This window comes from Macaca fascicularis, chromosome 7 (genome assembly GCF_037993035.2).
Source record: "Macaca fascicularis isolate 582-1 chromosome 7, T2T-MFA8v1.1".
In the NCBI taxonomy this organism is placed as follows: Eukaryota; Metazoa; Chordata; class Mammalia; order Primates; family Cercopithecidae; genus Macaca; species Macaca fascicularis.
In genome coordinates this window covers 174,615,511-174,642,458 of record NC_088381.1, presented here as the reverse complement: position 1 = coordinate 174,642,458, position 26,948 = coordinate 174,615,511, and the positions used below count along the sequence as shown (strand labels likewise).

The following is a 26,948-nucleotide window of genomic DNA, read 5'->3' as shown; positions in this document are numbered from 1 at the left end:
AAGGGAGATGTGTCCTTCTTTCTATTTTTCCTTGATTTAATTACCTAGTAATTTCAGAAATTGTTCAGGGATGTTTACTTCATACTCTGGTGTAGATCCATGCTACATTATTCATTTTATTGCTCAAGTAACCAGACTTTAATTTAGAGGGTGTGAGCTCATTTACTTTGCACTCTGTATCTTTATGATACAACTCATCCTTTTGTTTCTTAACATTTCCCCATTTCCTAGTATTACAAGAAATTCTAAACTCATTTTCCTGTATTATATTTTCCATACATAGAATCAGCCATTTCTCCAAGGATTTCTGGCCTCTGGTTTGAAGAATTTTATTAAAGTACAACATTATGATGTTGGGTGTGTGTACTGTTAATGTGGTGTCAGGGATTCTAGGGACTCTAAGCTAACAGTAGCATTTGAATATTAACCAACGTTTATGGGCACATGGAAACTATTTATATATCTAATCTTCTGTACCTATATTGCATTAAACATGAGAACACACCGATATACTTACATTACTGTAATACCACATATAGACTTTTAACTTTTCTTCCTTGCCTGCTCATAACCATCCACTCCAATATGAAGAATTCCACTCCATCACATGTCATTGAATTATTTAGTTGCACAATCTCAGGTCACATGCACAGCGGTATCAGATTTAAGCTGTACTTGTTTGGAAGCATGTTTATCTACTAAAGCACGGTGCTTCTACGCAGTTTCATTACAGTTTAGACTTACAGAATCCCCTAATTACCAACGTTATTTAGGTGAGAGATTGTGTGTGTCACCTTTCAAAGTGTAGTTATTTCAAATACACTATATAATTTTATTTAAAATTTCATAAAACCAACTTACAGATAAAGTAAGCATATGAAGATTTTCCAGGAATTTAGAAAGAGGGTATCACGTAAGTGAATTGAGCACTGATTAAGGGTGGTGATACTTATTTTAAATCATATGCAATTTTGGACACATGACACACTTAATTTGTCAACACTTAGAATTTAATGACACCAAGTGTGAACCTAAATATATACAACTTTAAAAAAGTATGTAGCTTGTCATGAACTCCAAAATGAAATGCAGACTGTATAGAAGTCTCTGGCAACTTTACGCAGTGTGGGCAGCGATGGCATGAGATGCAGGCAATAAAGAATAAGCTAACTTTCCCCATTTGCATATAAGTTGTTTCCCTTCACGAGATACCTTTCTTTCAGCAGGCTCCCATGTGAGTCAGTTTCCTTCCTGACAAGCAGGTCACCCAGAGGATTCTCATCTTCCCTTAACTGAGAAGTTTTCCCCAAACTCCAGTTCAGACTAGCTCACACTGTCCCTAAATGGGCAATTACTTTTAGATATGTGCCCACATCTGTCCCTGCGCGTACTCCTCCCTCAGACAAGCACACGCGTTGCTTTGTGGACTCTTCCCTCAGAAAACCACAAATGTCCCCACAATGACTCCTTCACATAAGCATGCCTGTCTGATGCTGAACTGCTGTGTGGCAAAATTAGCTCAGAATACAAGCAGTATGGACTCCAGCCCTAAAAATGGGTAGGTCTGCATTTTATTTTTAATTCTAACTGAAGACATTGCCTTCTTGTTAAAAGCAGTGGTTTATAGTTCTACATGCAGAGACTACAGGCAGACATATGACTCCTCTGGAAAAGTTTATTTTAGTGTATTTACTGGGTTATTTTGTTAATAAACATTCACTCTATAAAGACACCTGAAAAGGGCCCTCATCAGGGAACAAGAAAGTGTAGTTTGCAGATTAACTCTGAGCATCCAGTCCCAGGAATCCCTTGACCTGCCCTCCTTGAAATCCAAAGGCAGAGGGGGAATGACAACTGCTGAGTAGCAAACTTATGTCCACAGGGAGGAGACATGGAAATGTGGTCATTCCCACGCTCATGAGGAGCAGCTCATCCCCTGTCTCTAGTGGCCTGGTGAAGAGCTACCCCACACCTGCACCTTCCTCTGTGTCCACACCATGGGGACTGTGCTGATCTGGGCTTTCCTTCTAATCACTCTTAATATTAGGGCCCTTGTGGATCAGGCTCAGTTTTGGTTGATCCAGATGGGGCTGTTCTCAGTCTGTTCCCTCTGTGTTTGCAGAAGCCCTGTGTGAAGTTCTCTGAAGGAGACAGTGGGAATAATGGTACAGCCAGGGGTTCTGTGAGTCTCTCCTGCAAACACTCTGGATTCACCTTCACTGACTGCAGCATCAGCCTGATCCAGCAGGCCTCAGGATCAGGATTGGTGTGGGCAGCTGCAGGGAGAAATTCAAGAGGAAGTTCTCAGTGGTGCCCTCCATGACTACAAAGAAGGTTCACAGTCCCCAGGACACTCTTACGTGCATGGTCCAACTGACATCTTTACTTCTTTATCATGTTTGTTCTGTAAATCACAACGAATGGTGTATTCTTCATCTATTATACATTTGTTAAGTCTTTTTTGGTGTCTTTCAAAAAAACTGGTAACTTTATCCTATGTAATACCTGTTACGTCCTAAAAGTGTTTTTTGATGTCTACTTTGTCTGAAATTTACACAGCTACTATAGCTTTCTTTTGGTTTATGTTTTCATAATCTGTGCTTTCCCATCTTTATCTTTTCTATTTGTGAATATGTAGGATAACTTTCTTGTACAAAGCTAATAGTTGGGTCTTGTTTTATCAAATCAACTATAATAAATTCTATTTTAAAAGTAATATTAATTTTTCTGTTATTTTTTGTTTAAATTTGTAGTTTATAATGATGTTTATTTCTCTATTAACAGATTATTTAATTCATTTTTTATAAATATGGTATTGGTTGCCATAGGGTTTACAATAAGAATTGTGTATAATTAGATTCTAATGCAGATACTGTGATGGCCTTGATGTGAAGTACGGAGTGTGCTTTGAATTCCTCCTTCTCCCCAGTCATTCTTGTTTATCCTCAGTTGGCACTTACATATAAAATATAATATATATTTTATTGCTTTATATAGTTATATGTTATAGCAATTACAAAGATAATAACTGCACTTCCTCTCGATTTTCCCTTTTTTACAATCTTAATTTCTTTGTATAGATCTATGTTTTGAGTGCATATCACGTGGCTACTCGCAGAGAAACTTTGCTAACATGTGCCCTGAAACATGAATCTGCTGACAAATTGTCTCAGGATCTTTTTTAATGACATAATTTTATTTGCTTTCACATTTTTATAAAAATGAAATGCATGTATAATTTCAGTTTGCATTTCGCTTGTAATTTATTTTCTTACATTTATTGTTTTTTCCAGGAGATGATCACATATTACATTCTGCTGGCCTTTATTAGCCACATTTCTGTGAATCTACTCAGGGTTGGATTTCAAGTGTATGGTTGCCACAGCTGTCAGAGTTGAAGTCAGCTTCTCCTGTTCACAAGAGCTTCAAGTTACTCCAATGATACCTGCTTCTGTGTCCCTGTTTGGCTTTGGGTTTTCACATTTCATTCTCCCCAGAGACAGCCTCTTTCAGCTGTGACAGGTGCATCCTGCTGACACTTTTACTTGGTGATTGTTTGTGTGGTGAAGGGGCTTGGACACAGGGGCACATTCTCCAACCTTCTGACTAAGGCTCCTTCTTAGCTATGGGTGGTGTGACTGGCTCTGAAGCATGGCCTTACAAGGGTTTCTGTTCCTTCCCTTCCCCAGTGTCAGAGTGTCTCTTCCCAGCCACAGTGGATTTTCATCAGCGTCCTCAGCTTCTGACCCACTGTTCTTACCCCACAGATTCAGGATTTCATTCTGCAGGAAAGAGATGGGAGGTGTTTCTCGGTAGAGTTTCCTTGGTGTCCTCTGTTTCCTTGTGTTCTAGTTGATTCTACCAGCGCCCACAGGACACAAAATTTAATAAATGTCTCCCACATATAGTGAAGGGGGATTCAACATGGAATGGAGCTGCTGTTCTTCCTCCCCAGTCCACAGCACAGGACAGCAGGTGGGTGAGTTGTCTGGGGATTTCCCCAATTCTGTAGGAAAAGCCTGCAAGTACCAGGAGTTTCACATTCACACACCATTAGCACACATGTCCTCAAAACTCATGAAACATTTCCAGGTTAGCTTTTTCCTTCTTCAATATGATGCAGTGAGTGGCATCTGCCCCAGTTACTCTAATAAGTGGACCCTAGTTCTCACTGCAGGCCCCTATTTTCTCAGAATACAGGGATTTGTTTTCTCTGTGACATCAATTCAGATATGTTGAAGGGTTTATTTTTTGTAGTTATTCATGGTTTTTGTTAACAAGGTCAGAAAATGATTATTTTCTCAATTTTTACATTATAATGCTTAGTATCTAATTTCTAAATAAAATTCAGAAACTGAGACAACATATTAGGCATCCATTATTTGGTGCATTGTCAAACAATTTGAGAAATATTAATGTACAAGAATGCGATGAACCGTTGAAATCAAGGCATGCCTCATTCACATAAGAACATGAGGATATTATAAAATAATTGTGGTGAGTGAAGGAAGCTGAAGAATTCACAGAAAATCTCAAGTGATTTTATTTGTATGAATTGTAGAAGATGCAACTATTGTAAATTAACATGAAGAAGATCTGAATTTTCTGAGGAAAAGGGTGGTAAGAGTAAAACATGATGAAATGAAATTACAGAGAAGTGAGAGAAAAAAATAGGTTCAATTTAATTGCTAACAGCACGATTGAAGTGCTGATTCAATGACTGCACATATATGTCAACATTTCCCAAATGCTGCACTATCAATTTGTTTTCATTATTAATTGATTTTAATAAAACAGTAACAAAAATGAATATATTGGCTGAGAAAAAGCAAGAAAGAGATAAATATTGACACCTGAATAATCACGGACTCCTGACAATACACGCATGTGAACACTGATTGTATATTTCAGGTAAACGCTACAAATGGCAAAATTCCATAAAGTTGTTATGACAGGTGGGACATCCTGAAAACCCCTCTAGGCATGTCCCACACCACCCTGGAGCTGTCTCAGGGGAGCCGACTCCTCCAGCGTTTAGAGTCACAGGCACAGATAATAGGGCTAACTCTGTCCAGATGTGTGATATTGGACACATTGCACAACTGCTCTGTTCTGCATGTAATCATCTTCTCTAAAAATGTGACATTCACACTTGCATTAAGTACATTCTACAAGTATGTAAAAATTAAATAAGACGATGAATACTAAATGATTATCAAGGCACAATCACATAATCTGAAGTTATATTTCCTGAGAGATAGAATTGACTCCAGTGTTTTCCGGGACACTCTCCTCTGCTCTGAGCACTGCCCTCTCCTCAGCCGCCCCACCCCAGAGCTTGCTATATAGCAAGAGACATGCAAATAGGTCCCTCCCTCTTCTGGTGAAAAGCAGCCCAGCCTTGACCCTGCAGCTCTGGGAGAGGAGCCCAGCCCCAGAATTCCCAGGTGTTTCTGTTCGGCGATCAGCACTAAACACAGAACACACCATGGAGTTTGTGCTGAGCTGGGTTTTCCTTGTTGCTCTTTTGAAAGGTAATTGAGAGTGAAGTAGAAATACTGTGCGTGAGGAGACATGAGTGAGAGGAACAGTGGATATGTTTGGCGTTTCTGACCTTGGTGTCTTTTTGTTTGCAGGTGTCCAGTGTGAGGTGCAGCTGGTGGAGTCTGGGGGCGGCCTGGCAAAGCCTGGGGGGTCCCTGAGACTCTCCTGCGCAGCCTCTGGATTCACCTTCAGTGACTACTACATGCACTGGGTCCGCCAGGCTTCAGGGAAGGGGCTGGAGTGGGTCTCACGTATTAGTAATGGTGGTGGTAGCACATGGTACGCAGACTCCGTGAAGGGCAGATTCACCATCTCCAGAGAGAACGCTAAGAACACACTGTATTTTCAAATGGACAGCCTGAGAGCTGAGGACACGGCTGTCTATTACTGTGCGAGAGACACAGTGAGGGGAGGTCAGTGTGAGCCCAGACACAAACCTCCCTGCAGGAACGCCGGGGAAATCAGCGGCAGGGGGCGCTCGGGACCCACTGATCAGAGTCAACCCGGAAGCCGGTGCACACTGAGGCTGATTTCCTGTCAGGATGTGGGACGTCATCTTTTTACAGTTTCTCTAGTGAACGTCTCTAAGTTTAGAACTCTGTGCTTAGTAATGTCATCTCTACATATTTTTTAAACGACTATTTATTATGATAACCTATTTTCATATGCACAAAATGCAGATTGTTGTTTACAGAGATGAAAAGTCCTCACCAGGATCAGAGTCCTGAGGAAGCTCAGGGGTGCCTGGGGAGATTTCTCCAATCAGACCCAGGACAGAAACCTCAGGGAGATTCCTGGACTAGAACAGTCTTTGGGATTCTGATCGCAGTCAATAGAGAGGCTGGGCCAGGGTCAGTGTCATGTAGAAGCTCACAGATTTCTCGTCTGACCCTTCTCCTGACACTAAAGCCAGTCAGTATCAGACTGACCTGGTGCTGCTTTTGCTCACAGACTTCGTTCTTTCTTTGTAGTGTTTGTTCTTCCTTTTAAATTTTATTTTCCTGCTTTCTGAAAAAGAAAAAGATGGTCTCCATGGTCTACATTCCAGGGCTCAAGGCATTTTCTTGGAGCTCAGGTGAGGCTCAGGCTGTGTCTCCTGCAGCCACGTGGGTGAGGCTGATGGAACTTCCTTCTCTCCCCATTTTCTCAGGACCCTCCACTGTGTTGTGTGTAGACTCATCTGGGAATGCAACTGGTCGTTAATAGTGAAAGGGATACACGTATTTGATCAAAATGGGATGTGGATGTGGAATTAACCCTGTTCTGTGCAAACTATCGGACTCATCTGCTTCAGAAGTAGTGTTAGAAAGAGGTTGTAAAATTTATCGGAATCAAAATGGAGCCACTTATGAAGCTGGGGAAGGTGATGAAGCTGGGAAAGGCCATGAAGGAGGTTCTAACACCCATATTCGTGGTAACAAGAACTATTATAAATAGACTCTGCACAACCACAACTTTGCACCGAGGCCAACACAACCATAAAATAATTACTTCTCCAAGAATATCTGCCCATCAAACTGCCTGTACAACCTTATACCGATGTCACCCCTGTTACTGATCCTTCTACCCCAGGATAATTGTCTCAAAACAACTGATGTAATACTCCTCATTTTTCCTTTTTTTCTTTCCATGCCAACCTGAATGCACCCATACATATTTCAATTGCAATACACATCCTAGAATAAATATTATTATATTTTCATAATATATTATTATATTATATTTTAATAATATATTATATTTTAATATCATATTATTATATTATATTTTAGAGTCTCTTTCTGCCTGTTATTCAGTTGACAAGCTACAGATGGACATGCCACATTTCTGTGAGATGTAGAGGATGACATTTTTTAGACATGGCTAGGAATATCCAATTTCCCTAAGTGATCCCTCAATAAGTGCAGGCTGGAAGTCCCAGAGAGAGATGAAGCTGCTGAATCACCATGGAATTTCATTTTCTCCAGTTCTGCTCTGATGGAATCAGGCCCACCCATTTTATCAATGATAATCTACTTAACCTAGAGTCAGCTGATGACAAGTCTAATAGCATCTATTAAGCAAATTCACAACAAGATATATATATACGTGTGTGTGTGTGTGTGTGTATATATATGATATATATTTAACATGGAGTCTCACTCTGTCACCCAGGCTGGAGTACAGTGGCATCGTCTCGGCTCACTATAACCTCTGCCTCCCGGGTTCAAGCAATTCTTCTGTATCAGCCTCCCCAGTAGCTGGGACTACGGGCGCACGCTACCACATCTGGCTAATTTTTGCGTTTTTAGCAGAGACCGGGTATCACCATATTGGTGAGGCTGGTCTCAAACTCCTGACCTCGGATGATCCACCCGCCTCAGCCTCCCAAAGTGCTGGGATTACAGGCATGCACCACTGCAACTGGCTAACACCACACATATTAATATTGGATGGAATAACTACATAGTCTACCCTAACCAAGTGTACCATCAAACTTACCATTACCCAGAGGGAAGAATCTCTAAAATGACATCTATATTCTTAAATTTTTATGGTGTAAAACTGACCACTTTACAATCAGGCAATTATGATTTTGCTAATGAGTTGTAGTTGTGTGTGTATTTTGGATATAATCCCTTTATATGCCTGGCTTGTAATTATATTCTCCCATTCTGTAGGTTGGAATTATTTCCACGTTTTGCAGACTCTTTTTGTTGTGTTGTAGTTCCACTTGTTCAATTCTGCTTTTGTTGTCTGTGCCTTTAATTTGAAATATAGGAAATCATTCTTAGTATTTTTTTCTGGGTGGGGGAAATTTTACAATTGCAAGCCACACGTTTAACTATTTAACCCATTTAGAGTTGATTTTTGTGTTTATTCCAAACTAAAATTCTTAATTCTTTGTAAGCATACATCCAGTTTTTCTAAAAGCGAGACATCAGAAAGACTAGAATATTCTAAATTGACCACAAAGTTTCATTTAAGTGGTTTGTTTATTTAGTTCATCAAATTTGACATAATCCCTTGTTGCAAGAAATCCAAGTGAAATAATAGTAGTCGTCCAAGTTTGGTGTGTCTAAAAAGGCTTATAATAAATAAACATTTTAAAGTACAAATATAGATATGATGATCATGTTGTGTTGCTATGTGCTATAATGTCTTTTTAATAAAGTTTTTTAATTTGGAAGGTTTTGTTTTTATTTAAATATTAAATATATACCAAAGATATTTCATGATTAATACTGGATAAAATACAACAATAAAATTAATACAGATGAATACACCCTCCCACAAACACACACCCACACAGAAAAAAGTGAAGATTTTAAACCAACTGTGCATCTGATCCTATCTCACTCTCTGTGTACTCAGGAAGAAGTAATTTTGCTAACTTTTATGCTCATTTTTCAATTGCTTTTAGATGTATTACACATAAATATGTAACCTTAAACAAAATGCTATTGAGCTTTATATATCTTTGAATATTATTTAAATGGAATTATATATATAAATAATAGGTAGCAAAAATTTTTTCATTCCTTGTTGTGAAACACTTGGGTTGATTCCATTTATTGCTGTAATAAACATTTCTGTTGTGAACTTTATTATTCAAGTACCTTTACATTCATTTGTGTACTAGTTTGCTTCCTATGCATTATGTTTAGATATTTTAAAAATTTTTAATTGCTTTTAATGGGTTTATAAAATTTACATTTTTTTCCAGCAATGTATGAAATTTCCATTATGGTAATCTTTACCAACATTTGAACTAACCAGAACTTAAACATTTGTTTGACTGGAGTATGTAATTTATTGATTTTTGATTTTCATTTTCTGCATTGTTGATGTTTTCAGTATAGTTTCCAGGAGGTTGTTGGCTATTCAGATTTCCTCTTCCATAAAATGACTATTTAAAAATTTTGCCCACTTATTTTCTATGTCATTGGTTGCTTATTTAAAAGAGTTCTTTATATATATTTTTATTAAAACTTTTAACACTGTTTATATATACATATATATATATATTTTTTTCTAGTTGGTAGCCTTTCCGTTTTCTGCATAGTAAATACTGATGAATTCTTAGTGAGACATATCAATCTTTTAATTAAAACCTCATGATTTTTTATTCCTAGGATTTCCTTTTTCATACTAATCATAAACATACAACCTGCAATGTTTCATCATTTTTTTTTTGTTTTCATGAGTTTTTAACACATTTAGAATTGCTTTCTCTGTGTGAAATGAAATAGAGATAAAATTATATTTTTATATGAATTAAAAGTAGCAGGGGCTGGGCGCGCTGGCTCACGCCTGTAATCCCAGCACTTTGGGAGGCTGAGGAGAGTGGATCACAAGGTCAGGAGTTCAAGACCAGCCCGACCAATATGGTGAAACCCTGTCTCTACTAAAAATACAAAAATTAGCTGGGTCTTGTGGTGTGCACCTGTAATCCCAGCTACTCAGGAGGCTGAGGCAGGAAAATTGCTTGAACAGCCAGGGCAACAGAGCGAGACTCCGTCTCAAAAAAAAAAACCCCACACAAGTTCCCCTGGGATCAATCAATAAATATTTCTTTCCAAGCCCTATTACTCCTGTTGTTAAAGATTCGTGGTGCTTTTCAAAGTTTGAGGAAATTATAGCCTTTTGGCTTTGACTGCAGCAGAAAAGTAAATGTGAAGCTATGAAATCACTCAGCGAATTTATTGTTTTGACAATTAATATAATGTATTTTAAATGAAAAAACCTGCCCATTAAATATTTTTGTTTGTGCCTGAAATATATTGAGTTTGCCACATTGATCCATTAAATTATGCTATATAGTTAGAATAAATTTAAAAATTTTTTTGTTTTATAGTATGGGATACAAGTTTTTTAAGAAAGTAAATTAATACAGAAGTACATGAGTGATTACTCAATATGACATTTGTATCTTAGTTCAGCATTTGAGCATAATTTTATACTCAAATAACTTATAAGTGGAAGACTAACCACACTCTAACTTACCTGATTTTTAATAATTTTGCTAGCTTCATAAGTTAGAAAAATAATCACAAAATTTCTCTTTATATTTTACATAACATAGATCAAATTTAAAATAGTAACATTTTGTGTTTGTTTTATACTACAATTTTTGTCTGTGATAAACTTGATGATATCTCAACCACTTAGAGAAGTTCATGCTGACTTTTATATACATTTTGTTTCAATATAAATTCTTGCCATGAATCAAAAGTACCTTCAAGAGAAAATGATTTGAACTAAACAACTCATATGATTTGGAAACACTTTTATTGTAAGCCTTTAAGCTAAACTTCCTGACTCAAACAGAAAGAGATTTTTAACAGTCCACTCCATTATTATTTCTACTGGGTCCCTATCTTAAAATTGAGAATATGTATTCCCCAAAGTAAAATGTATACATATAGAAAGCACATATTTATCTTTAGAAAGCATTCTTCCTTGATACTTTTCTAGGGCTTCTTTTAGACTAAATGCAGGCAGTGATTTGTTTTTAATTTGGTGACAATATCTATTAAACTGATACCTGAAGTATTATAAAATACATTTTCTCTGTATTAAAATATCTATATTTTCTATGAGAGTTCTACTAAAACTATTAAGACAATTAGAATGGATTATTGTTTCATAGTACAAATTTGCACTTAGGAAAGAAAGGAAAACTAAAACTGTTGACATTTGACTCTATTTTTGTTGTTGTGGTTGTTGTCGTTGTTGTTGTTCGAGTCAGGGTCTTGCTCTTGCTCTGCTGCCCAGGGTGGAATGCAGTGTTGAATCATCGCTCAACAGTCTCCACCTGCTGGGCTCAAGCCATCCTCCCACCTCAGCCTCCTGTACAGCTGTGACTACAGGCAGGTGCTCACTACTCAGCCTGGATAAATTTTTGTATTTTCTGTAGAGACGGGATTTTGCTATATTGCCCAAGCTGGTATCCAACTCCTGGGCTCAAGCGATCCACCCGCCTTGGCCTCACAAAGTGTTGGGAATACAGCTGTGTCTGGGAGACTTTTTTTAGTTTGTTTTTTAAATTATTTTTCTTGCAAAGTAGGTGATACCATTTGACCCAGCAATTCCGTTACGGGGTATATACCCAGAGGATTTTAAGTCATTCTACTATGAAGACACATGTGCACATATGTTTATTGCAGTACTCTTAACAATAGCAAAGACTTGGAACCAACCCAAATGCCCATAAGGATAGACTGGATTAAGAAAATATGGCACATATACACCATGGAATACTATGCAGCCATAAAAAAGGATGAGTTCATGTCCTTTCCAGGGACATGGATGAAGCTGGAAACTATCATTCTCAGCAACCTAACACAGGAACAGAAAACCAAACACCACATGCTCTAGCTCATAAGTGGGAGTTGAACAATGAGAACCTGTGAACATGGGGAGGGAAACATCACACACCAGGGCTTGTTGGGGGGTGAGGGGCTAGGGGAGGGATGGCATTAGGAGAAATACCTAACGTGGATGATGGGTTGACGGGTGCAGCCAACCACCATGGCACCTGTATACCCATGTATCCCAGAACTTAAAGTATAATGATAATAATAATAAGATCCTGCAAAAAGTACCAAAACATGTGTGACAGTAGGGAAAGAAGTCTGAGTGGAATCTGCCTCTGATTCCAGGACATTTCACCTTGTATGAGTGGTGACGTTCTACTGATTGAGTCAGGGCCTTATTTCAACCTTCACACAGCAGGGGCTGCACACAAAGTAGCAGGGAAGAAGGACCTGTCACCTTATCTGCTCTGCGCTGTTACCACATCCCCACTAAAAAGAAACCTTACATTTGTTTATTAAAATGTGCTTCTCTGTGCATGGAAGAAAAAGAAAAAAATTAAAATCTAACATGTATGTGCATATTGGTAGGGGCTTCACAGTAGTTACTCACTGCTTAGAAAGTGTCTCTCTTTAAACTTTCATCACTTTATTTCCTTTGAACATTTGCCTTCAATTAGAAAATTAGTTATTTATAAAATTTTTGTTGGTACATAATAGGTGTATATATTTACCAGCTCCATGAGATGTTTTCATACAATATGAAATAGGCACATGATGGAGAATGAGGTGTCCATCCCCTCAATCTTTTATTCTTTGAAATACAAAAAAAATTCCAATTATATTCTTTAAATTTCTTTAAAATATACCATTAAGTTATTATTGACTATAGGCACCTATTGTGCTTTCAAAAAGTAGGTCTTATTAGTGTTGACCCAGTAGTGGATTTGCTGGGTAAAACGCTACCTCTGTTTTATGTTCTTTGAGAAATCTCCACTCTGCTTCCCAAAGTGGCAAGACTAATTTTCCATGTGTGGTTTACTTCCACATCTGTACATGAAGAAACATTGATTCCAACAAAATGTAATTTACACAAATAAGTAAAACTAAAATAGTGTAATCAGTTCAAAGTGCTTATCACAGCAAAATTTTATAATAAGACAGCGTATTATCCAAAACCATCATTGTCACCAAACTCCTGCAAGGCACAGTCACCTTATCTGGACCCATCTTCTCCTCAGGCATCCCACCCCAGAGCTTACTATATAGTAGGAGATATGCAAATAGGGCCCTCCCTCTGCTGATAAATCCAGCCCAGCCCTGACCCTGCAGCTCTGGGAGAGGAGCTCAGCCCTGGGATTCCCAGGAGTTTCCACTTGGTGATCAGCACTGAACATAGACCACCAACCATGGAGTTTGGGCTGAGCTGGGTTTTCCTTGTTGCTATTTTAAAAGGTAATTCATGGAGATCTAGAGATGTTGAGTGTGAGGGGATATGAGTGAGAGAAACAGTGGATATTTGTGGCAGTTTCTGACCTTGGTGTCTCTTTGTTTGCAGGTGTCAAGTGTGAGGCGCAGCTGATGGAAACTGGCGGAGGCTTGGTACAGCCTCGGGGGTCCCTGAGACTCTCCTGTGCAGCCTCTGGATTCACCTTCAGTGACCACTACATGCAGTGGGTCCGCCAGGCTCCAGGGAAGGGGTTGGAGTGGGTAGGATTAATTAGAAACAAAGCTGATGGTGAGACAACAGACTACGCTGCATCTGTGAAAGGCAGATTCACCATCTCCAGAGATGATTCGAAAAGCATCACCTATCTGCAAATGAACAACCTGAAAACCGAGGACACGGCCGTGTATTACTGTGCGAGGAACACAGTGAGGGGAGATCAGTGTGAGCCCAGACACAAACCTCTCTGCAGGGGCGCGCGCGGCCACCAGGAGGCTCTCGGGACCCACTGCGGACAGGACCAGTCCCAGGAGCAGGTGCAGGGGGAGGTTTCCTTTCTCCTCAGCTGGAAAAAAAGTTAGGTTTGTATTTGCAGAACTCTGGAGCATTCTAGGCTGTGTTATTTTATTACTTGTATTTATTATAAATTTATTATTAAATTTTAGGAATTACTAAAATTCTGTATATATGTATCATTTAAGTATATACTTTCAAGAAATAAACATTCCTAATTATTTTCACTGATTCTTGCAGAGTTTTAGTAACATTTGTTGACATCAGCAACTATATAGCTATAGGGACATAAATTTATACTCATAGACATATGTGCAGAGCAGGTGTGGTGCTTCACACCATTCACCACAAAGGAATTTTCAACTCTCTTGGAAGTCGGGTTCATTTTAAAATTAGTTATTTTTTTCATTTCAATATCTGAAGATTATTGTATCTGACTATTTTAGCAGAAAGTGAATTATGGGAACTCGAACTAACCAACTGAAAATAAATTCACAACTAACTAAACAAGATGCCAGAATGTGATTGGCTCTAGGCTTTGTTAATTCAGCAGATTATGTACCCAGGCTTTAAATTTACCCATATTCTTGTTTCCTTCATGGCACAGTCAACTCCCGTTATTTAAGAAATCGTGACTGCATTCCCAAGGTTCATGCACAGTTATAAAAATAGACTGGGTGAGATGAGGAGTTGACTGTTTAAATTCCCCTCTGAAGAAGCAACATCAACTCAACAAACCACCTCTTTTCCCCCTGTGTCTAGAGCTATGTCACAGGCCACATGGACCTAAGTCCTTGATGAAGATAGCAGGACTACATAAATTGGGCTGATCGTTTTTATGCTATGAAATTAGTAGACAGCACTGCACTCCAGCCTAGGCAAGGGAACAAGTCTTTGCCTGTAAAATAAAAAAGAAAGATACATTAAGAGACACTGACTTTGACATTTTGGATAATAATATTTTCACGACCCAAATTTAATCACACCCACATTGTTACCTACATCTTCACTGAAAAGTTCCTAGTCATGCTGATTTCCATCAACATTCCACGTGTTCAAATCTGAACATCCAAGACAATCTGGAGAATAAAATACACTGAGGGCAGTGATACAGGTGTATATTCAGCACCTCTTAACTCAGGAGGACTCAATACACTCTGGCACACTGCTACCTTTCTGAATGGCTCACAACGACTCCAGCTCACTCTCCATCCTCCTCAAATATCTGGTCCCTGTTTGCCCTATGTTCACTCTCTGCTCTTAGTCTATGCTCTGAAGTCTTCGCAGAGGTGAAAATGAGCTGTCAGATGGAATTTACTATTTCATTTAATGACCACTCTTCCCATATGGCTGATTTCTTTTGGACTGTTCATTACTGTTGATTTTCAAAGAAACTTCACTTGAATCTTTACGCTTTTGCATTTTGTCTCTATAACACTGTTGGGAAGTTTTACCTCTAGCATTATAACATGATCTAGCCACCTGCCATATTTGCGGCAAACAATACCTACAAATTCAGAAGCTCTTTGGTTGTCTTTCCACCAAATACAATTCTTTCTGTTCTCTGTGTGAGCATATCCTAGCATCCCTGTACACACCCTCATAGATGTTTACAAGCCTGTGAATTATTCTCCATAAATAAAAATGTATCTCAATCACCCTCAATGTTCATAATTCTGAGGGTGAGGAAGGTCTTTCTGGATCTGTTCAAACAAAAGGCCCAGAGATCCCCTGGGAGACAAGGAGTTCACGTGGCTCTGGATGTTAGGTCTGTCTCTTTCCCTCTGTTGTCCCACAGGTCAGCTCACTTGTTCAGCTCCTCAGGAGAGAGCCCAGGTTTATCCTGATTATACAACACTCCCAACTTCTGGTGATTCTCCTGCTACCCACATCCATGGAGACAGATTATTTATTACATAATTCACAAAACTAATGTCAAATGCCCAAGTTGCAATACCGCACACCATAGGGTATGTTCATGCAAATCAATGGAGGAGAAAGTCTTTCAGAGACAGATGGATCTGAATTGGTAAATATGTAGGTAAGGACTCTGGACTTGAGTATAATTTTCCAGCCATGTTTCACAGGTATGACCTATCAGGGAAGGACCAGAGTTCCATGTGCTCTCAGAGAGGAGGGCTCACAGATGTCCTCTCTGGTTCCCAGGAAAGGTAATTGCACTAAACTTGGTGATGAGACTATCCTCCTGTGCTGACCTATTACAGTTTTTGACTGAAATTGTCACTGCAATCCCCAATCTGCATATTTTCACAGAGAAGTGTTTACAGGCCAGGCCACATTCTCAGGGTCACACATTGAGAACGATGGAGACATGTGCCACCACCTTCTCCTGAGATCTCAGACAGAATCCCAAATTTCAAAAGGTCCCAGAAGAGCAGCTCTCAGATTTTTTTTTCCTTAAATGACGCACTCTCTGGGACAGATATTTTCCCGCTACCTATGATGGATGTTCTGAATTGCAATAAAAAATTGCATGGATTTAGATTTGTATGAACTCACTGTGATTAACATATTCAGCTGCGGCCCTAATATTTTTGAATGGAGATTTGACAGTTTAGATAACCTGGCTGTTTGGTTGGTTTCATATAAATCTTCAAGGGTAGAACAGCATTGAACCTATTCCAAAATCTGTCCTTGATCCATGATCACACTCATCTCACAGACCAGCTTCTTCAGCACATCTCCCTACCTGGAAGAAGAGGACTCTGGGTTTGGTGAGGGGAGGCCCCAGGAAGAGAACTGAGTTCTCAGAGGGCACAGCCAGCATCCTCCTCTCAGGGTGAGCCCTGAGACTGGGACCTCCCTCATCCCTTTTCACCTCTCCATACAAAGACACCACCCACATGCAAATCTTCACTTAGGGACCCACAGGAAACCACCACACATTTCCTTAAATTCAGGGTCCTGTTCACATGGGAAATGCTCTCTGAGAGTCACGGACATCCTGTGCAAGAACATGAAGCATCTGTGGTTCTTCCTCCTCCTGGTGGCAGCTCCCAGATGTGAGTGTCTCGGGGATGCAGATATGATGATATGGGAGGCTGTCTCTGATCCCAGGGCTCACTGTGGGTCTCTCTGTTCACAGGGGTCCTGTCCCAGCTGCAGCTGCAGGAGTCGGGCCCAGGACTGGTGAAGCCTTCGGAGACCCTGTCCCTCACCTGCGCTGTCTCTGGTGGCTCCATCAGCAGTGCTTATGACTGGAGCTGGATCCGCCAGCCCCCAGGGAAGGGACTGGAGTGGATTGGACGTATCTATGGTAGTGGTGGGAGCACCAGCTACAACCCCTCCCTCAAGAGTCGAGTCACCATTTCAATAGACACGTCCAAGAACCAGTTCTCCCTGAAGCTGAGCTCTGTGACCGCCGCGGACACGGCCGTGTATTACTGTGCGAGAGACACAGTGAGGGGAGGTGAGTGTGAGCCCAGACACAAACCTCCCTGCAGGGAGGCGGAGGGGGCGGGCGCAGGTGCCGCTCAGGACCAGCAGGGGGCGCGCGGGGCCCACAGAGCAGGAGGCCGGGTCAGGAGCAGGTGCAGGGAGGGCGGGGCTTCCTCATCTGCTCAGTGCTCTCCCTCCTCACCAGCAGCTCAGCTGTCCCCAGGGCTCCTCTTTCTTTGATATCTGTGGTTCTGCTTCCTCACATTCTTCTGCCAGAAAAGAAAGGAGGAAGGCACATTCGCAAATAACTGCTGAGTGAAAGTAGCTGAAGAATTAAGAGAGCACTTCATAACTTCTATTTGTATAAACTTCAGAAGGTACAATTATTCTCAAGTAGTAAAGAAGATTTGAAATTGGTGAGAATTGGGTGTTGAAAGTAATGGGGTAGTGAGATGAAATTACAGGGAAGTGACAGAAAGATTTAGGGGTCAACTGAATTGTACACAACTTAATTGAAGCCCTGATCAAAGGGTTGCACACACACATTAACATTTTCCAAATTGTGCAGTATATGTTTGAATTAATGATTTATTAATTGTGTTAAAACAGTAGCAAAGGAAAAAATCAGTATGTTGGTTGAGGAGAAGCAAAAAATAGATGGGTATGAACACTCAAAACGTCTCAGACTCTTGAAAATGCACATGCATGAACAGTGGTTCTCTCTAGATATTTTAGGAAAATAGCAGAATACAAAAAAAGAAAAGAGACATGTCCTGGCAGGGGTGGAATCCTGCAGACCTCACTAGGCATGTCCCACACTGCCCTGGAGTTGTCTCAGGAGAGGAGTCTCCTCTAGGGGCACAGAGGCACAGGCAGAGATAATGGGGCGAACTCTATCCAGTTGTGTGACCTGGAATGCATTGTACAACCACTCTGTTCTGTATGTAATTTATCTTCCTTAAAATGTAACATTCACACTTGCATTAAATGTACTCTGTAAATATGTAAAAATGAAATACGATGACTATTGCTAAATGATTATCAAGGCACAATCATATAATATAAAATGATGTTTTCCTGAGTGATAAGATTACTACCAATCTCCCCCAGGGCACTTTATCTGCTCTGAGCCCTGCCCCTCCTCAGGATTCCCATCCCAGAGCTTTCTATACAGTAGGAGACATGCAAATAGGTTTCTCCCTCTGCTGATGAAAGCCCAGTCCGGACCCTGGAGCTCTGGGAGAGAAGCCCCAGCCCTGGGATTCCCAGGGGTTTCCATTTGGTGAACAGGACTAAATACAGAGGACTCACCATGGAGTTTGGGCTGAGCTAGGTTTTCACTGTCCTTGTTTTAAAAGGTGAACTAGAGAGATTGAGTGTGAGTGAAAAAATTTGAGAGAAATAGTGGATATGTCCGGCAGTTTCTGACCAGGATGTCTATGTGTTTGCAGGTGCCCAGTGTGAGGTACAGCTGGTGGAGTCTGGAGAGGACCCAAGACAACCTCGGGGGTCCCTGAGACTCTCCTGTGCAGACTCTGGATTCACCTTCAGTAGCTACTGAATGAACTCGGTTTCCCAGGCTCCAGGGAAGGGGCTGGAGTGAGTAGTAGATGTATAGTATGATGGTAATCAGATATGCTATGCACAATCTGTGAAGAGCAGATTCACTGTCTCCAAAGAAAGTGCCAAAAGTCACTGTATTTGCAGATGAACAGTCTGAGAGCAGAGGGCGTGGCTGTGTATTACTGTATGTGAGGCACGAGGTAACAGACACAGAATTTCCTGCAATGATATGGGAGGAGGCTGGGCTAAAGGGGGCACTCAGAACCCACAGAAAACTAGGGCAGGTGCAGATGGTTGTCACGGGCTGGTTTCCTTCAGGGTCTGTGGCTTCCTCTGCATCCAACAGTTTCCCTGTGAGCCTCTCTACATTTATGATTCTGTGGCTATCCCTGAGGTCTCCGGATTAGAAAAGTTTATTATAAGAAGAGGAAACATTCTCATTTGTCACCAAGGCACATGTAAGTAATGGAGGCATAAAAATGCGCAGGAGCTGGGTGAGGCTCTAGACTCCGTCACCCAAGAATGCCCGTCTCTCAGCTAGTGCTGGAGATGGGTAGGAATTTGATGGAGCTTCCCTAACTATCTTGTGGTCTAAGTTAAGTCCAGAGAGGCCATTGGTGCCTCCCAGAGCACAGTTGTCCATCAGGAATCTTTCTCCCATGTGTCCCAGCAGCAGCCATGCCTCAGTATCTCCACTGTGCACAGCCATTGTCTGGGAGGAGCTCCTCGGATGGGTGTCTTTGGCACACACCAGGTGACGGGTGTCAGAGTGCAGTGCAGCAGCTGGCTGCCTGGTCTATTGGGCTCCCTGATGCTGGAGGGACGGGAGGTGCATTTTCAGGGCCAGCACCCTTTTTATGGGTTTTTATATAAAAACCATGATTTTAAATCATTTTCTCAGATGACATAGATAACTAAGAACATAATCTGCAAAGAAATCATAATTTTCAATGTTACCCCAAATGTATAGTTTCCTGATTCTGTGTAAGATCCAGACATATTATTGCCTTCCCCATAAGAAATTGTGCTAACAAGTCTGAAATCAGTTTTTTCTCATATTCTTTGTTTTCTGCCCAAGTACAGAGATCTTGATGAAAGTAAGTTAGGTTCCTTCCACACACTAACGCTCACTTCCCGCAGAGAAAGAGCAGAGGTTGTCCTCACTCTGAGTCTGAGGGAGGAGCTGTTCCTGTACAACTCAGAGCCTGAAGAGACCTCCAGGTGCAGCTTCAGAGAGTCAGTTATTTCTCCATGTAAGTGACCTCCAATGCCTGTGATTGCTGCTCAGGTCTAATTGTGGGTTCAGAATTAGGACACCCTTTATATGATCCCATCTGAATCCTAATCTTAAAATCACAATTATCATGGACAGAGATAGTTCAGTGCCCATTCTCCTGACATCAGTTTCTCTTTATTGTAGGGTTCCAAGTATGGAGAAAATGTGACAATATATTTGTGTGAATCTAACATCACAATCCACTGCATTACTCTAGGAAACACAAAAATTGAACACAAGTAAGCTCTTCATTCTCATAAAAATGTGTGTATTTTGGGAATTTCAATGTGTTATCCAGAACCTGTACATGCAAACAACTGTGTTTCTCAGTGCAGGCTTAGCCTGGTGAAGCTCTCACAGACCCTCTCCATCACCTGTGCTGTCTCTGGATTCTCCATCATAAATAGTGCTTCCTGCTGGAGCTGGATCCATCAGCCCCCCGTGGGAGGTACTGGAGTGGATCAGGTGCATAGGTTGTGAAGGGAGCACGCATTACCCCCCTCTCCTCAAGAGTCCAGTCACCAACCCCAGATCCATATCCATAAATTAGTTCTTCCAACAGCTGAGCTACGTGAGCAGCAAGCACATAGCCGTGCATTTTTAAGACAAGACACAGTGAGGGAACAACTGTGTGAGCTCACACACAAACCTCCCTGTAGGGGTGCATAGGACAGCCGGGCTTGCTCAGGACCCCAGAGTCCCTCAGGAAACCAGGGGGCACTCAAGACCATTGCAGAGGCACTCAGGTCACCAGGGGCCCTCAGGAACCATCGAAGAAAAACAGGACACCAGAGGGCGCTCTGTACAGCAGGATGACTGTGGTACTGGAGTAGTGAGCCTTAAGTCATCAGCAGTTGTGCACCAAAAAATAGTATGACAACTTATTCTACATAGTAAGAATAAAAATAATGAATAAGAAAGAAGATAAGGGTTCAGTATGGGTGGACAACACCCAGGTCTACAGAAATGAGATGACTTTAAAAATATAAGCAAAGAATGATGAGAAAAAGAAGGAGGGGATGGGGAATTAGACAGGGTCCTGGTCTAATGTCTTGGGTAGAAGTTTCTCACAATCAAGGACTATCAGCTTATTCTGCAGGTCTTAGGTCAGCCATCTGCTTAAAAACATCAGAAATGCCAGAGGATCTATGAGGGTGCTCAGTTTAACATCTCCTATTTGAGTAGCTTTACAGTTGTGTAAAATTCTTAATTGATTCTTTTTTGTTTGTTTTTAGGGACAGGCTCTCATTCTGTTGCACAAAGTATGGTTGTGTGATCATAGCTCACTGTAAATTTGAGCTCCTGACTCACATAACTTTTTCATCTTAGCTTCCTGAGTATCTCCAAGTAGATGGGCACACCACCCCTACCCTCCTTATTTTTTAAACATTTTTTCATAAAAATAGCATCTCTTTATGCTGTCCAGGCTGGCTGCGATTGCCAGGTCTCATGGGGGTTCCCTCACTTTGCTTCTGAAAGTGGTGTGATTATAGGGATGATCCACTGCATCTGGCCTGCATTGAGTCTTCAGTTGTAAAATATGAACCCAATAATTAACTGCCTGAATGTTTTCTGAAGTGAGTTATTTAAAAGTATCTGATAAGATTCCTTCTGATATGATTCAAGAGCAGTATTTTCTGTTGATGTTCCTTCTAATTCCCTTGCTGAAGATCACAGGGGATTCTGGACAAAACGTAGTAAAAAGGCCGCCTTAAACTCTTCATTATTAGAGTGGCTATCACACAGGAATCACTTTCAGTATTTTGTAACACGTGCATGCAATAGAACAAACATGATCTCTGGGGGTAGAGTCTATAAACGGATGGGCCTTTTAGCTGCCAAGTCATAGGGTAATAACTGATGCACCCGGAGGAGTGGACCATGATTCCACAGTACTAGTGGGAGAACCCTTGGCCAAGAGAGTTTTACATTTTATAAAAATTGATAATTTTTATGTAGAGATGCCATTTTTTAAACATTCCCAGAAGTTTGAGTGGGATTGACTGTCTTGTATGAACAATGACAATGCCCTCCTTGATTAGATAATATTGTAAACTAGGCCGAGCTAGCGTGTTTGTTGTATTGAATCACTGTATATTTTTTAGCTCTATGTTAGCTTTTTGTTTGCCTGTTAGCATTTGCTTGAACATGATATTTATCAGCTTGAAATTCTCTCAGCCCTGAAGAAGGGGCTAGATTTTCTTTTATACTTTGGATTAGAGAGGGGAGGGGGATTCTAGCTGTAGCAATCTTACAGAAGTAAAACAGATAAAAAGTTAAAAAGACAAATGGTTACAGGAAAACAAACAATTCCGGGTGCAGGGGCTTTGAATTCATCACAAGGTGACAGGTGTGGGGGCTCTGAGGGACACAAACGTAGGGGCTTTATGGTGCTATCTCCCTAGCGAATTCCTGGGAACTGTGGACATTGCTTGCCACGGTACCTGATCAGTGAATGGGACTCTTTGATGTGCTGAGAGTCAGCTTACACAAGTTAACTCCTTGAGGAAGGGGGTGGGTAAGGAGTCCTTGATGTCTTGCAAATGAAGGAGCCAAATGGAGTCTGTCGGTTTTCTCAGCTAAGGGAGAGTCTATTCATATTAAAACAAGGTTAGGTAGCTAAGGGAGAGTCTATTCATGTTAAAACAAGGTTAGGTATTACAACTATTTTATCAGAGACAAGACAACTTTAACAATTTTCACTGCAGGCATGTCTAGGCAAGTCCCCTGTGCACAATGACCTTGGTGCGTTGGAGATTCTATGGGGACCCTCTCCTGGCTGCCTAGGAGAATACTCTGCCTCCTACCTCTATCATTTTCGTCTTTGAAGAAGTACATCTAACTGTCCTGAGAATACAGCCAAAGACCAATCTTAACTGCTTCCAGCTGATGGGGGATGCTGTTTGGGGAAGATCTCTCTTGGAGGCCTATCTAAGTGACCCCAGGAAAAGGGAGCCATTATCCCAGGCTTCAGTTGCATGACTATTTGGAATTTGATGGTTTCAAAATGAGAAGAGACAAATCGGGTTATTAGAAGACATGTATCAGAACCAAACAAGTTGGTAAAGAGTTTGAAAAACAATTCCAAGGCTGCTGACATGCCCAGATAACTGGTGACTGTAGTTATGCCTGCTGAAACGTGGGTGCATGGGCCTTGGCTTTTTTGATAGCTCTGTGGGATTTATTTTCCTAAAGAAACCGCCAGGTTAGGGGCACCCTATTTATTCCCATCACCAGGCATGATTTGAAGGATAATTGCTTAGAATTAAAATATTGATCCAGATTTTTTATATTCCCCATCGCTTTTTGTTTCTCCTGGGCTATAGCCAGAGATCATTGACTGCCCCTCAGGAATAAGCAGAGTTACTCTAAAATGCAGGCAAATGCTTAAACAACTGAGGAGATTAGAGTTTAAAGACAAGTGTGTGATATGTTTTGAAATACAATGTTTCTCCTTCCAGTTTTGGTTTTTGTTAGAAGCAAATAATGCTAAGACTGAGTTGTTTGCAAAATAAACTTTAGTCTTAAACTTGGCCTGTTTATTTGCATGAAGTCCAGCAGGAATATTAATAATAATTCTGTAGAAAAATTCTTCAAGCACTAGCAGCTTCAAAGTCTAACACTAAGAGCATATGCATCCTCAAGCAACTCACTGAATATTTCCAAGCCAGTCTGTTCCGATCTTAGATACCATCCAGTGATATCTGCCCCAGGTACACTAATATATGGGTCCTGGTTCTCTCTGAAGCCTCCTCTCGCCTCAGATTTCAGGTTGTGTTTATTGTTTGCTTTCTCTCTGATTTCAACTCAGATATGTTGAAGATTTTTTTTTTTTATTTGTAGTTGTTGAGGTTTGTTGTTAATGAGGTCAGAATAAGAGCATAGTTTACTCATTTTTATATTCCCGTGGTTAGTAGCTGCTTTTCTCTATCAAATCTATTAACTGAGAGAACAAATCACATTTGGTTACAGGTGAATAATTAAATAGTTTGGCATATAGTTATGTTCTAGAATCTAATGCAGCTTGAAATCAAGGCATGCCTCACTCATATAAAAACGTGGCTAAATTCTCAAGTAATTGTGCCGAGTGAAAGAAACTAAGAAATTAAGAGTAAATTTTACATGACACATTTGTAGAAATTTTAGAAGTTGCCACTATTGTAAATTAACATGGAGAAGATTTCAGTTTTTCTGAGAATATGCTGTTAGGAGTAATGGGGATGTGAGTTGAATTTCAGAGAAATAAGAGAAAGATTTCAGGATTAATTTAATTATTCAAAACCTGGTTGAAGTGCTGAGTAAATGGTTGCAAACATAGGTCAACATTTTTCAAATCATTCACTATAAATTTGAATTAATTATTTATTAATTGCACTTGAATAAAGCAATAACAAACTGATGAAATAATATTTGACTAAAATGGAGCAATAAACAGATCAATATTAACACAAAGAATATGACTGACTTCTGAAAACATACACATGAAACGTGATTCACTCTACATATTTAGGTAAATTACAGAAAGTTGACATAACAGATGGGGAATCATGCAGACCTCACTAGGTGTGGGCCACACTGCCCTGGAGTTGTCTCAGGAGAGCGGCCTCCTCTGGTGAATAGAGCACAGTCCCAGATAATAGGACTAATGTTTTTTTAGATGTGTAATCTTAAACATACTGCACAACTGCTGTGTTCTCTATGTAAATTATCTTCTATAAAATATAACATTGAAACCTGCATTAAATATATAGTGTAAATATGTAAGAATAAAATAAGATTATGAGAGCTAAATGTTAATCAATCCACAATCACATAATACAAAATTATATGTTCCTGAATGATATAATTATTCCAGTCTCCCCCAGGACACTTCATCTGCAGTGAGCCCGGCCTCTCCTCAGATGTCCCACCCCAGAGCTTGCTATATAGTGGGGGACATGCAAATAGGGCTCTCCCTCTGCTGATGAAAAGCAGCCCAGCCCTGACCCTGCAGCTCTGGGAGAGGAGCCCAGCACTGGAAGTCCACAGTGTTCCATTCGGTGATCAGCACAGAACACAGAAAATTCACCATGAAGTTTGGGCTGAGCTGGGTTTTCCTTGTTGCTATTTTAAGAGGTGATTCATGGAGAAATAGAGAGATTGAGTGGGAGTGGACTTGAGTAAGAGAAACAGTGAATATGTGTGGCAGTTTCTGACCTTGGTGTCTCTCTGTTTGCAGGTGTCCAGTGTGAGGTGCAGCTGGTGGAGTCTGGAGGAGGCTTGGTTCAGCCTGGGGGGTCCCTGAGACTCTCCTGTGCAGCCTCTGGATTCACCTTCAGTAGCTATGGCATGCACTGGGCCCGCCAGGCTCCAGGGAAGGGGCTGGAGTGGGTGGCAGTTATATGGTATGATGGAAGTAAGAAATACTACGCAGACTCTGTGAAGGACCGATTCACCATCTCCAGAGACAATTCCAAGAACATGCTATATCTTCAAATGAACAACCTGAGAGTGGAGGACATGGCTGTGTATTACTGTATGAAAGACACAGTGAGGGGAAGTCAGTGTGAGTCCAGACAGAAACCTCCCTGCAGGAACGCTCAGGGGAAATCAGCTGCAGGGGGCGCTCAGGACCCACTGATCAGAGTCAACCCAGAGGCCGGTGCAGACGGAGGCTGATTTCCTGTCAGGATGTGGGACTTCATCTTGGACAGTTCCCCAGGGAACCTCTTAAGTTTAGAAATCTGTTGGCTGTATGAATGTCTTCTTTTGAGAAATGTCTGTTCATATCCTTTGCCCACTTTTTGATGGGGTTGTTTTTTTCTTGTAAATTTGTTTGAGTTCTTTGTAGGTTCTGGATATTAGCCCTTTGTCAGATGAGTAGATTGCAAAAATTTTCTCCCATTCTATAGGTTGCCTGTTCACTCTGATGGTAGTTTCTTTTGTTGTGCAGAAGCTCTTTAGTTTAATGAGATCCCATTTGTCAATTTTGGCTTTTGCTGCCGTTGCTTTTGGTGTTTTAGACATGAAGTCTTTGCCCATGCCTATGTCCTGAATGGTACTACCTAGGTTTTCCTCTAGGATTTTTAAATAAATTAAAAATAAATAAATAAATAAATAAATAAATAAAAGAAAAAAGAAAAAAAGAAATCTGTACCTAACAATGTCTTCTCTGTGTATTTGAAAGAAATTATTTTAATATGGGGACCCATTCTCGCCGGCACAAAATGCAGATTGATGCTTACAGGGATGAAAATTCTTCAACCACGGTCACCAGGATCAGAGTAGTGAGTAAGCTCAGGGCTTCCTAGTGAGTCTTCTCCAGTGAGACCCAGGACAGGGACCTCAGTGAGGTTCCCTGACTAGAACAGTCTTTACAGATGCTGGTCACAGACAATAGAGAGGCTGGGCCAGGGTCAGTGTCATGTAGAACGTCACAGGTTTCACGTCTGGCCCTTCTCCTGACACTGAAGTATGCAAATCAGCATCTGCACTGATCTGGTGCTTCTTTTGTCCCTAATCCATTTACTTTCTTTTGTAGTCGTTGTTCTCATTTTTCCATTTGCTTTTCCTGCTTTCTGGAAAAGGAAGATATTTTCTTTGTGGTCAAAATTCCAGGCCTCAAGCCCTTTCCTGGCGCTCAGGTGGGTCTCAGGCTGTGGCTGCCGCAGTCACGCGGGAGAGGCTGGTGGGACTTTCTTCACTCCTTGTCACTCAGGACCCTCCACTGTGTTGCATGGAGACTCATCTGGAAATGCAAGTTGCCAGTGGGGACTGAAGGGGACAAGCTTGTTTGGTTAATGTGGGATGTGGATGTGTTTCTAATCCTGTTCTCAAAAACCTTCACACAGTAACGTTCTTCACTAGTGGTGTGAGGAAGAGGGTGTGAAAGTTGTCAGAATCAAAGTGGAGCCAGTTGTGTTATAATCTT

General features: G+C 40.8%; 1 protein-coding gene, 1 long non-coding RNA gene, 1 pseudogene and 1 gene segment (V, D, J or C); all 4 read left to right on the top strand.

Annotated features, from left to right (window-relative positions):
- LOC107126526 (uncharacterized) overlaps window positions 1-23,336 on the top strand; it is a 444,698-nt gene extending 421,362 nt beyond the window's left edge. Inside the window, exons 2-3 of the long non-coding RNA XR_010587869.1 lie at window positions 18,651-20,015; window positions 20,183-23,336. This is a non-coding gene — a long non-coding RNA (uncharacterized lncRNA). The remainder of the gene's footprint in view (window positions 1-18,650; window positions 20,016-20,182) is intronic.
- On the top strand, window positions 5,412-6,036 carry LOC102123275 (immunoglobulin heavy variable 3-74-like; annotated as a pseudogene). The gene is made up of 2 exons (XR_010587776.1): window positions 5,412-5,534; window positions 5,637-6,036. The product of XR_010587776.1 is annotated as an immunoglobulin heavy variable 3-74-like (transcript).
- Window positions 16,741-17,439, top strand: LOC102122532 (immunoglobulin heavy variable 4-59). Its single transcript, XM_015444549.3, has 2 exons — window positions 16,741-16,823; window positions 16,907-17,439. Exons 1-2 carry the CDS (start codon window positions 16,778-16,780, stop codon window positions 17,437-17,439), a joined length of 579 nt encoding a protein of 192 aa, XP_015300035.3. The 5' UTR covers window positions 16,741-16,777.
- A 1,693-nt stretch (window positions 23,337-25,029) lies between the features above and the next one.
- LOC123574719 (immunoglobulin heavy variable 3-33-like) lies at window positions 25,030-26,713 on the top strand. The segment is given in 2 exon segments: window positions 25,030-25,153; window positions 25,257-26,713. Coding segments are annotated over 2 exon segments (566 nt in total).
- The last annotated feature ends 235 nt before the right edge of the window (window positions 26,714-26,948 follow it).